The following is a 15,977-nucleotide window of genomic DNA, read 5'->3' on the forward strand; positions in this document are numbered from 1 at the left end:
AGATGATGGAAAATGAAAATACCCCATCATATTTCATCTGGAAATATGCCCTTTAGGGCCATTTTCCTGTCTGTTAGTGTGACTTGTCTTCCAGCTGCATCTGGGTGATGTGCTTGCTCCAAGCACTGCTGCTCTGAGCCCGGGGGCAGGTAACAGATAGCTGGCTGTAAGCATGGGAACACTTCATCCGGCCAATCCAAATGTGTTTGCAAGAAATCGTGTGCTGCTGAATGCCCTTGAGAAGTATCTGAAAGCAGACAACAAAGCAAGCTAAAGCAGGGAATGCTTGCTGGCCTCAAGGTGCAGAGAGCGCTCACGAAGGGTTGTCTCCAACCACCTTCTGTCTGGGTGCAGTGTGTGCAGTGGGAGCAAAGCCCAAGCAGGAGCCCAAGGCCGTGGCTTTGCTCAGACACTGCGTAGTGATGCAGCAGATGGATGGGCAGCAGTAACCTTGAGCCTCCAGCAAACCTCAGCCATGGGCTGAACACAGTCAGAGTCAGGATGCAGTGTGGAAATGCTGCCTTCTTGCTGGGCATGGAGCTGGCAGAAAAACCATGGCTGTCTTAATGGGATCTTTCCAGCAGACAGCTCTTAGCAAAGATCGGGGTATTATAACTGCTGTTGACAGCTTTTAATCTAATCTCAGCGTGCTCCCTTAGGTCACATATCTGTCTTCACCAAACCATAGAATCATTAAGGTTGGAAAAGCCCACTGAGGTCATCCAGTCCAACCAGACAATGCAACCCTATGGAACAAGTGGGTTATTTTAAAAGCTGGATCTGTAGAAGAATGGCCAAGTGACGGCACTGGGTGGTTTTGGATAGACGTTGGTAGCAGTTACCAACACCCTTCTTTCTTTGTTGCAGATGAGACTCCAATTATCGCCGTGATGGTGGCCCTGTCCTCCCTCCTAGTCATAGTATTTATTATTATTGTGCTGTACATGTTAAGGTAAGAAGGGCTTTCATGCTGACATATTTGACTGGATGTTTAGCTGAAGGACCGGGTGCTTTCCATTATGAGCTTTTTGTTCTGTTTCCTAAGCTATTCAAGCCTGACACAGGGAACGTTATAAAAAGAAATCTGTGAGGATAATGAAAATTATACTTGGGGTTATTTCATAACTGTTGCTTATTCGTTTCAGTATAAATCTATTCCTTCTCTGTTCAGTTAGTGAGAGTGACACTGAGAAGGATGGATTAACCAAAGTCCTGCCTGTGCAGATAGGAGCAAGCAAAGTGTTGTTCCACAGCTTAGGCTGATGGATTGAGGGACCTGGTGAAGCTGCACAGAACACTCCAGCCATAAGATCCTCTGCATTATTCCTTCATTCCCATTGCGATGTTAAACATGACCCAGTGCCCATGGGCAGCCTTGGGTACCAAAGCAGTGCATTGTGGAAGCAGGCTCGTCCGAGCAGAGCCATGCAGGGCATTGGGTGCTGCAGCTGGTTGGACACACAGGGTGATGTAGCAGCTGGAACTGCAGCACAACAGAACCTTTCTAAGACAACACGTTAAAAACCCAAACATCTGGGCTGCTCCAAGCGATGCCCTCAATGAACCCAGCTCCTGAGCGCACGTCTGCTCAGCTGGAAGAGAGTGTTTATTCACCTGCAGTAAACATTTTAATTTACTCAATGTTTTGATGATTAAATAATTAAAAGGGGAAAAAAAAAAACCCAACAGCAATTTCCTTAGCTGTGGTGGAAACATTGCCTTCGTCTCTTGGCTCAGGGCCCGTCTTACAGCACTGAACCTTAGGAGGGTTTGCTATTCCAGAAGGTAACCTGGCATCTCGATGGCCAACTCCTGACTTTCTCAGTGCCCTTTTCTTCTTTAGGTTCAAGAAATACAAGCAAGCAGGGAGTCACTCCAACTCCTTCCGCCTGCCCAACGGCCGGACAGATGATGCAGGTAAGGCATGACACGGGGACAGAGGTGCAAATGAATCACCATAGAATCATTAAGGTTAGCAAATATCCTCGGGTCCAACCATCAACCCATCACCACCACGTTTACTAAACCACGTCCCTTGCAAACCATGCCATGTGCTTGCACGTCAAGCATTCTTCAGAATGGATTATTAATCCATTAATATAGGATAATTTTAGTTGCTTCCCCCCCCCCACCCCTCACCCCTTCCATTTGCAATCATACAAAATCATGCGAAATCATCAGAAAACAGAGCTCTGTAGAAGAGCCCCTGGGCTGACCGCTGATCTCAGAGCAGGGACATCACCCAATTCCCCTTTTAAATTAGGATAACAGCTGAATAAAACTCATGTGAAGTTCTTCACGTTGACTGCAGGCACCAAATTAACACAGTGGAGATAAAGCTGGGAACGCATTGTTTTTTCCTTATGAAAACCTTGAAAGATAGACAAAAATTACAAGTGCAGTTAAAAAGTCTTGTGCCAGCGTGCTGTAATGTGCTTGTGTTCTGTAAGAGCTGAAGAGGAACCTCAGTGTCTCGGAGGTGGCCTCAGTGATCCTTATGGATCCTTTCCAGCTCAGGCTGTTGTACCATTCTCTATGTCAGACTCAGTTCAGATCCTTTTTCACAGCTTCTTCCATACTAATCACACACGTACAAGGGAGCACTAATTGAAAATCAGCCATGTTTTCTCATGCTGGCAGCTAAAACCTTCCCTACCCAAGTTTTATATTGCTGTAAGCTAAGGTGTTAACTTCATAAACCCTCGGTTGTGTTGATCTAACCCCTCCTGTGGCCTTTCTTGGCTTCACTGGCATCGCTCAGCAGAAACCAAACACAGCAGCTACCTTTACTGCATCCACCTGGGAGCTATGGCGTGGTCATTGTGCCAGACTCCCAAGTTAATGAGGGAATTCAGAGTTTTCATTATTAAATGGTTTGGGTTGGAAGGGGACCTTAAAGCCCATATGGTTCCAACCCCCTGCCAAGAGGGGACACCTTCCACTGACCAGGTGCCCAAAGCTCCATCCAGCCTGGCCCTGAGCATCTCCAGGGGTGAAGCACCCACAGCTCCTCTAGGCAGCAAAACTAGAGCCTCACCTCCATCCTAAGATCTCAGCTACATCCCCCTTCTTGTAGTTTAAAGCCATTGCCCCGTGTTCTGTTGCTACAGACTCTGGTGTTCATCCCCCAGAACTGCTGACTTGATCCTCATTTCAGCATCCTGGCTCTATGACAGAGCAATGCTCAACTCCAGGCTGCTAATAGAGTTCCAGGTTATCACAGCACCCCCCAAATTTTCATGCACAGCCCTAAAAGAGGAGCAGGGACAGCCAAGTGTCCCCAGACACGGTGTGCCCACAGTGTGGGAGCTCTGTGAGGGTGGGTGCTGGATGCACAGAGGAACATATAGGCACAACTCTGACCCCTGTGTGTCATTGCAGAGCCCCAGAGCATGCCGCTGCTCGCCAGGTCCCCCAGCACCAACAGGAAATACCCACCTCTGCCCGTCGACAAGCTGGAGGAGGAGATCAACCGCCGCATGGCAGATGACAACAAGCTCTTCCGAGAAGAGTTCAACGTGAGTATCTTTGTTTCTCCTCCTCTCCTGCAACACAAGGGATGGGTGGGAGTAAGGAGGTTGTTTATTCCATTTCATTCCAGTGGACACAACCAAGCTGGTACAGAGTGGTGTTCATCTTTCAGACCGATACAGAGGTTCCTCGGTTACTCTGCAGAGCAATGGGTGTTTATTGCAGGGTGGGCAGTGATTATCTGCAGCCATGGAGCGATTTCATGGCTGATGAGATGAAGAGAATGATGGAGATGGAATTGAAAAGCTCGGTGTTCTTTTCCTTAAATCACACAGCTCGAGCAGGCTGCTATCAGTGTAAAGCTTATGACACACAGCAGAAGAATTCTGGTCTCATTTTGTAGAACAGCGGAGACAAAACAGCTGGTACATCAAAGGCAAAGCCACTTGGAGATTTGTACATATTTATTGCAAAGAACACAAAGAGGTTTTCGCCCTCGTAACTGGTCTCTAGAATCTCTTGTTGCCTGCGTCCCACCCAGCTGCTCTCAGCTTTGCTAGCAAGCAGCATCATGGGGTTACATTCTTCTGTGTCCAGAAGGCCTTGGGATGGAGGAACTCTGATAGAGTTTCCCTGCCTGCTGGTTTCCTCCCAGGTAGAGCCTTCCCTCCTCCTCCTTCTCCTCCTCCTCCTCAGGGCTATGACACAAACACTGCCAACATAAATTGCTGGTAAAGCTGTGTCCTGGCGTATAAACAGCTCTACTTATGTGAATGAGCTGTTAACTTTGAAACTGAATGATGACCACTTAGAGGGCAACAGCTGGCCTTCAGCACTGACGAGTTTCGGCAGTAATTCAGATACTGTCATTACCCCACAGCACTGCATCATCTCTTCTGAGAGGTCTGAAACTTCTTCCTGATGCTGCTGAGCTCTTTGACTTCTTGTGATGCTGAACCTGGCATGGTTTCATTTTGCCAGTGCAGAAATAGAAGTGATGAGGCAGGGGACAAAGCTAACTACTGGCTGGAGTGTCACAGCATATTACCTAGGAGCTGGGCTAACTGGATTCCCCATTGGCCTAATTGATGAAATAAAATCTACTGCTGGTCTGATTGCACTGCAGGTGCTGTCTGCAAATACACCAAACCTTAGGTGCAAGGTGTGATAAGCTGATAGCAGGACTGTGACAAGATTAAAAAAGAAAACACAGTCGACTTCCCCCAGCTGTCACACAACCTGATACCCTGCGTGTCAGAGGAGGCTGTGAGCCCATGAAACCAAATCCGAGTGCTGAATAACAGGGGAAGTGATCACTTGGGTTATAAATCCTGGATCCTGGGTTGCATGTTGTCGTGCCAGCTGGAGGAAGCAACCCATGCCATCCTCCTGGCTATTACAGGGTCACATTGCAAGTGATTCCAGCACCCCCAGTTGGAGGTCCCCAATGCTGCTGGAAGGACAACAGATCCCTGCTGGGGGTGCTGGGGGAAGGATGATGCAGCTCCATCCCAGCCCTGCAGGTGCTGGGCAGTGGAGTTTTGGAGCAGGGGGGTTTTGGTTGGGTTACACAGTTAGTATTGCTGGTAATGGAGGAAATGTCAGCAGGAGCCTCCCTGTAAGCTTTCAAAACCCTGTACTGCTGGGTTTTGTGTTGGAGGCTTTGCTGCCACCTCGTGTTTGTGGGTCCAGAGGCTTGGGATATTGCATCTGAGAAGGGATCTGCTCTCTGGTACAGCCTGGGCTGTTTAGATGATCACACTGAGCTGGGTCGGGACATGGAGCAGCACAGGAGTGATGGTGAGGGAAGTGGGTCAGGGGGACTCATCCTTATGCATGAAAATATCACATAAAACCCCCTTCTTTTTCTTTTTTGCCATTACAGGCTCTCCCAGCGTGTCCCATTCAGGCCACGTGTGAAGCTGCTTCCAAGGAGGAGAACAAGGAGAAAAACCGCTATGTGAATATTTTGCCCTGTAGGTATTAGTGGGGCTGGGGGCTGAGGGAGGGCACTGCCAGGGTGGGCTCATCCAGAGGGGCTGCAGTGTCTGCATTAGCCTTAGGTGCACACTAGGTAATCCCTGCAGCTGTGAGCTGCCAGGACGATGTGGAAAATGAAGCAGATGGGAAATGCAGAACTTCCCTGTGCAAGGAAGGTCCATCATCTCCCTGGCTTTGAGCATGGAAGGATTTCAGGGCATAAAGTCACTTGTGTATGCTGGGAACCCTCTAAGCCTGGGCTCCGCTCCAGAAACTCAGCTCAGCTCTGTGGGGCTTTGGTTTTAATGCAGAACTGTCATCTTTCTCCAGATGATCATTCCAGGGTTCACCTGACTCCTGTTGAAGGGGTTCCCGACTCTGACTACATTAACGCCTCCTTCATTAATGTAAGTGCCTGTCCTGTTTGAGTGACTGCCTCCCCTAAAAGCGAGGCTTGGCTGTGTGTGTGGCCTTTATGGGGTGTAACTTTAGTCTGGAAGAAGCCAAAAGGACACAGTCCAGCAACTGAAGTACAAGGCAGAGGGCTGGGACTAATAAATTCTTGCCGTAGCCCCACCATGCTTAGTCCCATCTCTTCACACTTCTCTTTTTTGCCACTTCTACGACCATGAAAAGCTCTCAGACTCCTCAGGGTGCTGCAAAGCCAAACCTCAGCTGTTTGGGAAAGGGTTTGGAACCATTCCGGGAGGAACAGAGGATTTCTGATTAATGGCTGATGAGTCCTGTGGCTGATTAATCACCGGTACTTCCCAGCTTGCAGGGCTGGACATGTGAAGGACATGGGAAAAAAAAATGAAGCAACACAGTTTAAATGCCCTTCAAAATAATTCTGCCCTACTCTGCTCCTTGGAGGCAGCAGGATTTGTGCATTTGCCAATTGCTTTTGTTAATGAACCGATTGATTTCTGAGAGGGAGAGAATGTAGCCCAACTTTTCCCTTTTGTCTAATGTTAACTTTATAGCATTCATCTGAATGCAAAATGCATTGTAGTAATTTAGTGTCCTGTTTCTTGGGTGATGTGCTCTGTCCACAAGGCACAGAGGAGAGCTGCTGACGTAGCCCACATCAGTGTTAGAGCAAGAAGGGTGATATGAAGAAGTTGACTTTGAGAGAGATGGAGGAACATGAAGAAAAGCAAGACCCCAAAGGGTGTTTTTTTTTCACTTTCTTCAGCACTAAATATATAAGCCATTAGGAAACAATCTGTATAACCCACTGTGGGTTCAACAGCCTGAACTCTTAAAGATTAATGCTGATTTTCACACGATCCCAGCAGAAAGGCACTGAGCTGCCGCCTCATCCATGTTTTGGAGCAGCAGATGACAAATTACATGAGTGTAGGCAGTGCAACACTTCATGACCCTTAGAAAAAAGACTGGCCTTTCATTTGTCTTCCTTTTTCTCCATAGGGGTACCAAGAGAAAAACAAGTTCATTGCTGCACAAGGTAAATGCTCAGTTATTTTAGTAGCTCTGCCCTATTGGATTTGGGTCCTTCTGCTCTATGAAACCGCAGATAACCCCAATACGGTGCTGTGTGATAGACTCTGAGCAAGTCATTCCAAGAATGATTTGTTCCTACTGGATGTGTTGGGGAAGGACAAGAAGCCCAGATTTTGGAATCCCCATTGCTGGATGGTGTCAAAGGGATTCTTCCATCTTCCCGGCCCCAGACCCTCATCCTCCCCCCAAGCTACAGTTGCAGGTGGCTGTGATCTCTCAAAATGCAGCTAGCTGGCTGCTTAATTAAATTTCCTTAATAAAGCTGAGAAATCATTTATGTCAGAGCAAGCACCACACTGATCCAATTTCATTATGCTCCTTCTTAACCCTTCGCTTTTAAGAATCTGGGCTTGTGTCCTTGGAGAGAGACTCAGCTGTAATCATCTTCACAGGGGTGGCAGGACTGTTAGCTACAAGAGTCAGAGCCTTCCCAAGCTCAGCTGCCCCCAGGCAGAGCATCACCATTGTGCGTGCAGCTTTCCCTGCTGAAACTGAGATGCCCAGGCATGGGAGCTTCTCTAATCCCAGCTTTTATTTGTGAGTTGGATTTACTGCACCTGCCTGTTGCCAGCCACTGCCACAGAGATCTCAGCTCACGTGCCTCGGTGCAGCCACCCTGTTCTCCCAGCTCTGACTGGAGAAGGAAGGCTGCAGCTCATCAGCGGTACCAGGCTGGGGTGAAGCTTTGGCTCCGTTTTCTTCCTGGCTCACCCTTAGCCTGGGGCTTGGCAGGGGATGTCGGGGTGAGTCAGCTCCTTGTCTGGCAGGCAGTGAGAGCTATTCCTGTGCCATATTGAAATAGGATCCTGTGGTTAAAGCACAAGGCTCGGGGGCAGGACTTGTGCATGCTATTTGTGACAGCCACAGTTTCCCAGTGTGACCTTGGGCAAGTCGTTTCCATGCTCTGTTTGTCTGGTTTCCCCTTCTTGGGCTAAAAATGGAATTCCTGATCATAAAAAAAGTATCCAGTCCTTTAAAAAAACAACAACAACAACAACAAAAAAACCCTGCTGTTGTGTGATATAATTGTTCTCTGGGTTCCCAGACACCCAAGGAGCATCCTGTGCTGACATCTATCGGCAATAAGTGTGCTACACTCCATACACTGCAATGAGTTTTAGTCCCACTGCTTGCGGAGTTGATGCCCCTTCCTAACCGTGATGCATCCATTTCCCTTAGGACCAAAAGAAGAAACGGTGAATGACTTTTGGAGAATGATTTGGGAGCAAAACACAGCAACGATTGTCATGGTGACCAACCTGAAGGAGAGGAAAGAGGTAGGCACCGGTGGGTGCCATGGGTGTCCCGCAGGCACCACTGAGCACAGAGGTTGTGCGGAGCCACACGGTGTCTCAGCTCTCACCACGCTCTGTTCTCAGGTTTGCTGAGTGTTGAAGCTTACCCATCTCCCTTCTCTGTCCCTGCAGTGTAAATGTGCTCAGTACTGGCCGGATCAGGGCTGCTGGACATACGGGAACATCCGTGTTTCGGTGGAAGATGTGACGGTGCTGGTGGACTACACCGTGCGCAAGTTCTGCATCCAGCAGGTGCTGCTGCTCTGCCTTGTCCCTTCACTTCAGTGACCTCAGCATCCCTGTTATTATTATATCTGCTGCTCTGCCCTGTCCCTCCCTGCCCGTGGCTGCTCTGCCACTCTTTAAGGTTTCACTTCAGTGACCTCAGTATCCCTGTTCTTAACGAGAGCTATCAAGAATGTACTCACCTCCAACACGTGGGACCCCGTTCTCCGTGTCTGTCAGCATCATTGCATTGGAAGGAAGGAAGCTGGTTGATGCCAGTTAAAATGCAGTCCTATAATCGTCCAGTGCTTGTTGTTACCACAGCAGGAGGGCTGGAACTAGATGATCCTTAAGGTCCCTTCCAACCCAAGCCATGCTGTGATTCTCACCCATAGCCGCTCAGTGCCTGCAAAATAAGTCAGTTTCATCTCATGAGCTGAGACAAAATCCAGTGCTTTATGCGTTGGGTTTTGATTATTTTCCCATCTGTCGCTACACTGTCACATCCTCCAAGCTCAGGATTAGTCACTCTGTTTGTTTTCCTGATGTTCTTAGAGGCAGGCAACAAAGAACTGATGCAAGGGAGACTGAGTGCCTTGATGAAAGGCTGCCTATAGCCAGATCAGGCTCTCTTGGACCTCACTTTGTGCCTGGTTCATTCCCAGCCTTTGATACAAGGTTACTGCATCATCATCATCATCATTATTACTGAAAGGAGCCGTGCCTTCTTTTTGAGCTGGGCTCATTGGCAATGAAATGCCACAGATTCTGCCAGGCTGGAGCTGTCCAGGTGGCATCTCTCACCTGGGTGATGTTTTGCTCTACTATTTAGCAGCTTCAAGGCCACCCATAGGATGCAGGTTATGACAATGAGCAATTAAAATGTCATGCTTTTAGAGCCTCACACAGCCCTGCAGACTGGATCTATGCCCTTTAAGCTTCCAGATGCCCTTCCTAAACCTTCCAGTACAGCCTTGGGGCTGTAGCTCCCTCTCTGCCCTCTCTTTTGAGAAAAGAAAGGAAATCAGAATTGTTTGTGATTGATCTGAACACACATTTCCCCTGCAGGTAGGCGACGTCACGAACAAGAAGCCTCAGCGCCTGGTGACGCAGTTCCACTTCACCAGCTGGCCCGACTTTGGGGTGCCCTTCACCCCCATTGGGATGCTGAAGTTCTTAAAGAAGGTGAAGACGTGTAACCCGCAGTATGCAGGAGCAATAGTAGTGCACTGCAGGTGAGCCACAGCCACAGATATGCTCTGCCCCTCCTGGCTTGCCTGGAAAGCACCTCTGGATGGAGCAGGGAAGCATCCCCTGCTCCAGTGCTCAGTGATGGTGTGCAGAAAGGACTGCATTGTTGGAGTCTGATGCCCAAAGCAACTCTCCAAGGGAGACAGGCTGGATGGGGCCCTGGGCAGCCTGAGCTGATGGGAGGCAAACAGTCCACAGCAGAGGATGGAAATGGAAGTGCTTTAAGATCCCTGGATGCTGGATGTGGCTCTGGGCAGCCTGGTCTAGTGACTGGCAACCCCACACATAGCAGGGGCTAGAAACTAGATGATCATTGTGGTCCTTTTCAACCCAGGCCATTCTATGATTCTATAATCCCTTCCAACACAAGCCATTCCGTGGTTCTATAGCTGGAATGAGCTTGCTGTGGAGTTGTACACTGATCATTTGCCCTTCTTCCATTCCAGCGCTGGGGTGGGACGCACGGGCACTTTTATCGTCATTGACGCCATGCTGGACATGATGCATGCTGAGAGGAAGGTGGATGTTTATGGCTTTGTGAGCCGGATCCGGGCTCAGCGCTGCCAGATGGTACAGACAGATGTAAGTGTGCTGCTGCATGCTCCCTGTGGTTTTCTTTTGTGTGTTCCCAGCCTGCAGCAAAGCCACCTGCAGCAGCCCTATGGGCAAATTGAGTGGCATCCTTCATTTTGGAAGGAACACTGTGTCAAGTGAGGTGAGGTTACCCTGAGCGCAGCTTCTCCCTTTGACCCTTTCAGATGCAGTATGTGTTCATATACCAAGCACTGCTGGAGCACTATCTCTACGGTGATACAGAGCTGGAGGTGACCTCGTTAGAAATCCACCTCCAGAAGATCTACAACAAAGTGCCAGGGACCAGCAGCAATGGGCTGGAAGAGGAGTTCAAGGTGAGCCTGGTTCTTGTGCTGGTGGGTTTGTTCAGCACACGCTGGGTTTGCTTTTCCTTTAGTGGCTCTGCAAGCTGTCACTGCTTTCCTTCCTTCCTCTGCAGAAGCTCACTTCCATCAAAATACAGAACGACAAGATGAGAACGGGCAACTTGCCAGCAAACATGAAAAAGAACAGGGTGCTTCAGATAATTCCATGTAAGTTGTGTTTGTCTGTCCGGTTGAAAGAAGAATGGAGACAGAGGCATCTGTGAGAGGGGGAACACGGGATGGTTGAGGTTGAAACGGACCTTTGGAGGCCTCCTGGTCCATTCCTTGGCAGGGAAAGCATGCAGGGATGGGGCAGAGTCAGGGTGAGGTGAGTTTTAAGGGACAGATTTAACAATACTTTAGAGCTTTCTTGCTTTGTTCTGCCCTGCCCCTGCCATGACTTGGTTCTCAGCCGGTTGGTCCTCTCCAAGGCTTTCTGCCTTTGGAAGAAGGGAATTTCTGCTGATCAGGTCCTGTTCTTTGGGTCCTCAGTACCTCCTTTCTGCCCTGGTCACCCCAAACCAGGGCATGGCAGAAGGCAGAACTGAGCCTCTTTATTGCATAAATGAGTGCTGTGGACACTGGGCTCCCCTTCCCTCATCTCAGCACTTGGTCTTGGTGACTTCCCAGCTGAAGGCCATGCACAATTATGTTTTTAAAGTGTTTCCCAAAACTCAGTCATTTTGCTTCTGTTGTAGATGAGTTCAACAGAGTAATCATTCCAGTGAAGAGAGGTGAAGAAAACACAGACTACGTTAATGCTTCCTTTATTGATGTGAGTCTTCTTCAATCTTTCCATCTTCTCTCCCTGGAAACTACTTATTTCACACTTCTTCATATAGGAAGGTTTTGTCCTGAAATACTTCTTCTATGGGTAGAGGAGATTTGGAGCCTAAGCAGGGCCTCGAAATCCTGGTCCCACTTCCACAACTCTGAGGTTTGATGGTGGCTTTGAGAAGCGGATGCACAAAGCTGTGGAAATAATTACTTTATGGCACTGTTCATTTGGTCAGAAAACATCCTCTCGATTAATTCTGGAGCAATACATGGATCCCAAAACCCTTGAGAAAACCAGGTCAATCCTATTACACCTATCTTGGTGGCTAGAGGAAATGAGGCAGAGAGGTTAAGTGCTTTTTCACTCCAAGGAGGAGATAGGTGATTGCACATCCTTAGCTCGTGAGTAATCCTGTTGACTTCAGAGGTCCATCTCATACGAGTATTTATCTTTGTGCAATGATGACAACACTGCTTAAGTAACAACGAAACTTGCTCTTTTCCAACCCAATTCCTGTTTTCATTTCCTAATGGCAGTGTTTTTTCCTTCAAAGTGTGATGACTGCTATGTGTTGAACCAGTAAAAGCAGTATATTCCCAGATACAGCCTTCCAAATGCTCTGCTCCCCCAGATCTCACTTGCTGGCTCCCCACGTTGTGCTCTGACTGTGCTCTGGCTGTGTCAGCTTGTGACAAAACGCAGATGTGAGCAGCCTTCTCGTTCTGCATCTAGATCAGAAGGCTTAAATGTCATGTAAGCAATTTTGTTGAGGATTCAATTTCCTGCCTCTGCTGAACTTTGCTTAAATGACAAACGCCAAATGACGAAGCATCTGCATTCACAGTCTGCTGCGAGGTCACGGGGGAATAGTGGGTTTTCATTCTCTGTAACAGAAGCAGTTCTTGTTGCGGAGCAGAGTCACCCTGACTTAGGACAGAGCCTGGTTTTGCTCACTTCTTCCCAAAACTCTCAGCAAAAAGCCTAACACTTGGAGCTTAGGCATGATCCTGGCTCTGCTACAGAGTTCAGACTTTGCTCGTGTCTTAGGAGGACTGAAAACCAAGCCTTCCTTTGCCAAATATGATCCTACTGCAGCTGCATTTCCCTAAAAGCAAAGGTCTCACCATGACAGCATCCCAGCTGCCAGGTGGTGGGGCAGGGGAAGCCAGGTGGTGGCTCTGCTCAGGCTGGGGTTGTTCACACAGTGGTGCTCTGGAGTTCATCTCTACTTGGCAACTCATTCAAGAGCACATTTGCAGACCCAAGCTGCTGCCTGCACTCTCCAGTCTGCACGAGGCAGAGCTGATCTTCTGCATTTGCCATTTTTTGATTGAGTTGGAGGGAGGAGCTCACACACAGACCTCAAGGAGGGCAGGCAGAGTGGCTGGCACAGGAAGCAGTGACCAGCAGCCTTTGCCTGGCATGGAGGAGCAAGGCATGGGGAGAGAAGGATTGCTAAGATGGTTTGCCCTTTTTTTTTTTGGCACTTGTAAGCAGGATTAAGTGTGCCTGCACTGCATTACATGCTGAATTATATCAGAGAGCTCCACAAAGGTGCTGCTCCAGCTCTGTGTCTTGCAAAGAGTTGACACTGTTTAATTATTATGACACCTCTGCTAAAGCTCAGCCCCCAGCTGGTACCACAAACACGGGTGTTTCCCCCCAGAACAAGTTGTTCCTTTATTTCCATGCATCTACATGCACCATCGTTGAATGTGCTGGGCTGTTTGTGGTCGTTGTACCTGCAGTTCTCCTCTGCACCCACCTCCTCATGCTGCCAATTCTCACATTGCCATGTGTGAAATCACAGGGCTATCGCCAGAAGGACTCCTACATTGCCAGCCAAGGGCCACTGCAGCACACGATAGAGGACTTCTGGAGGATGATCTGGGAGTGGAAATCCTGCTCCATAGTGATGTTAACAGAGCTGGAGGAGAGAGGCCAGGTAAGCATTTGCTGTAGCAGAGCAAAGGAAATCAGAGCACATCCTTAAACCCTCCATTGCTGTTCTCAGTGCTGTGCATCTTCAAGGCAGCGAGAAAAATGTGTATTTTCACCCTGTCTCCCTTTGCAATTCTTTCTCAGGAGAAATGTGCCCAGTACTGGCCATCTGACGGCTCTGTGTCCTATGGAGACATCAACGTGGAGCTGAAAAAAGAGGAGGAATGCGAGAGCTACACAGTGCGGGACCTGCTGGTGACAAACACCAGGGTAAGGGTCTGCCACTGCCCTTTGGGGAGCTCTGGTTGTCTTCTGGTTGCCTTATTCCTGTGCCTGCCATCTCACTTTCCTCGTGCTCCCCATTGCCATGTCCTGCTCTGCCATATACCAAGCAAATCGCTCTCCCCAAGCACACACACCTCCTATGGGTTTTCATGAAGCATTCAGCAAGTTGGTTCATTGGTATGAACTGGGCAGTGCTGAGCTCTGGCTGTGTTCTTCTGCCAGGAAAACAAGAGCCGACAGATCCGACAGTTCCACTTCCATGGCTGGCCAGAGGTTGGGATCCCCAGCGATGGGAAGGGAATGATCAACATCATTGCAGCCGTGCAGAAGCAGCAGCAACAGTCAGGCAACCACCCCATCACTGTGCACTGCAGGTGAGCTTGGGGAGCAGCTTCAAGCTGCAGAGACTTGAGGTTTGCTTCACCTCAGTGCTGCTATCTGATTGTGCAGCTTATAACAAAACCACTAACAAACCTTGGCGTAGCTTGGGCATGATGGATGGTTTCTTTCACTTTCTGGTTTTTCTTTGCCAGTGCCGGAGCAGGAAGAACAGGAACCTTCTGCGCGCTGAGCACTGTCCTAGAAAGAGTGAAAGCAGAAGGGATTCTCGATGTCTTTCAGACAGTGAAGAGTTTAAGACTACAGAGGCCGCATATGGTGCAGACACTGGTAAGCCCTGGACCTCAGCAGGAATGAGTTGGGGGCTCAGACCTGTTAAGCTGCTGAGGAAAACTTCCCCAGCCGAAGTTTTACACTCTCCATGAAAGAGTAAGGGATAGAAGTGGGTCAGGAGGGATCTCCCTGTCCTCCTGTGGTGTGTTCAGAAGAGGGGAGCTGGCCTGGCTGGTTGCATCAGTCTCCTTCTGAGCACTGACACGAGCTGTAGGAGCCTGTGGAGACATCCACAGTCCTTGGAATTCTGGGCTCCAGGAGCCTGGAAACATCCTGGAGAGGCTGTGATAAGGGCTTTGGCTGTGAGCATGGCAGGGAGAGGAGAAGCAGGCAGGACTAGGTGAGGTTTTTGCAAGAGGGGTTTGTGGCAAGGATACTCAGGTGTTTTTTAGAGTCTGTTTGTGTTCAAAATGGGACCTCAGATAAGAGAGGGAAAGTAGAATCTATGCCATTCACTGAGCAGGAGGTTGGGAGCACCGTGTAGGGCTGGCCAGCCCCATTTGGGGAGATAAGGCAAAACCAAGGTGGTATCATCACACCACAAGCCCTCCATTGATTGCTGCCGATGGAAGGGAATTCAGTGCCCACCTGCCTCCATCCCAAGACATTCTCCATGGGCTTCACGCTTTTCCCAGTGCTACGAGAGAGAAGAATTGCTCAGTCCCCACTGCAGGCCACGAAGCACCAAGTGATTTCTGAAAGGTGGCTTTTCCTTGGGGTAACTCTGTGCTCTCTTCTGCTCTGCAGGAACAGTACGAATTCTGCTACAAAGTGGTGCAGGAATACATCGACGCCTTCTCAGACTACGCCAACTTCAAGTGAAAAACACAACGAACCTGAAACAAATGACAGAAGAGTTGCCTTCTTTAATATTTTGTAATATTCTGTTTGTTAATATACCCCCTCCCCCCATCCCAAGAAAAAAAAAAAAACTATGTGTATATATCTTAACTGTTTTAGAGGTTGGTACCATAAGCTTCATATTAGCTGGAGATTTTATATGTAGCAAAGTGTTAGTGCAGATACTGTCAGCTCCTTTTTTTTTTCCAATGTTTTATTGGGGAATTAAATAGCGTGATGTTTGGATTAATATTGTCACACCATCTCTCTTCTGGAGAGTTGATACGGGCTGTTATTTTGTTTGTAAATCATTTTTTTTCTTCTTCTTTTTTTTTTTTTTTTTTTTACAAAAAGAAATGAAATGAATAATTCTGGCTCTCATCTGAACCAATAACCCCACACAAACAAGCACAAGCTTTTCCAAACCTGCAGGGAAATGGTTTCACATTTTTCTGCCGGTCAGCTCTTGAAAATAAGGAGAAAAGAAACCAAACCGACTTACTCTGTGTGTGTGTATGTGTCTAAACATCCCCATTTTCGTTAAAGAATGAGAGAGAAAACATTCTCTTCCATGGTCAGACCGACACGTTGGGGTTGGAAAGCTGAACCTGGCAGTATCTGGTGGGGTTTCAAACAAAATAAAGGAGGGGGGGGGCTTATAGAGAGGATTTTTGCTCCTTGAAGGAGCTCTGTCCCTTTGTTAGTGGGATGTGGGGGTGCCTGTGCCCCGTCCCTTTCCCACCTGTTGGTGTCACTTGGAAATAATGGGGACACAAA

The 15,977-nt window shown here is 48.5% G+C and overlaps 1 protein-coding gene across 8 annotated transcripts in view; it reads left to right on the forward strand.

Moving 5' to 3' along the window:
- Positions 1-15,697, forward strand: part of PTPRA (protein tyrosine phosphatase receptor type A) — a 78,272-nt gene extending 62,575 nt beyond the window's left edge. For all 8 annotated transcript variants that reach the window (XM_032444355.2, XM_085545887.1, XM_085545886.1 and 5 more), the window contains 18 exons: positions 868-952; positions 1,844-1,917; positions 3,382-3,518; positions 5,357-5,447; positions 5,782-5,858; positions 6,883-6,919; positions 8,155-8,252; positions 8,403-8,522; positions 9,564-9,730; positions 10,193-10,328; positions 10,505-10,654; positions 10,759-10,852; positions 11,383-11,459; positions 13,273-13,407; positions 13,548-13,673; positions 13,911-14,062; positions 14,222-14,357; positions 15,108-15,697. In XM_032444355.2, coding sequence (XP_032300246.2) covers positions 868-952; positions 1,844-1,917; positions 3,382-3,518; positions 5,357-5,447; positions 5,782-5,858; positions 6,883-6,919; positions 8,155-8,252; positions 8,403-8,522; positions 9,564-9,730; positions 10,193-10,328; positions 10,505-10,654; positions 10,759-10,852; positions 11,383-11,459; positions 13,273-13,407; positions 13,548-13,673; positions 13,911-14,062; positions 14,222-14,357; positions 15,108-15,182 — 1,967 coding nt within the window. In that variant the 3' untranslated portion in view covers positions 15,183-15,697. The remainder of the gene's footprint in view (positions 1-867; positions 953-1,843; positions 1,918-3,381; positions 3,519-5,356; positions 5,448-5,781; positions 5,859-6,882; positions 6,920-8,154; positions 8,253-8,402; positions 8,523-9,563; positions 9,731-10,192; positions 10,329-10,504; positions 10,655-10,758; positions 10,853-11,382; positions 11,460-13,272; positions 13,408-13,547; positions 13,674-13,910; positions 14,063-14,221; positions 14,358-15,107) is intronic.
- The last annotated feature ends 280 nt before the right edge of the window (positions 15,698-15,977 follow it).

Source organism: Coturnix japonica, chromosome 4 (genome assembly GCF_054131305.1).
Source record: "Coturnix japonica strain WE chromosome 4, WE-NBRP24, whole genome shotgun sequence".
NCBI classification, from domain to species: domain Eukaryota; kingdom Metazoa; phylum Chordata; class Aves; order Galliformes; family Phasianidae; genus Coturnix; species Coturnix japonica.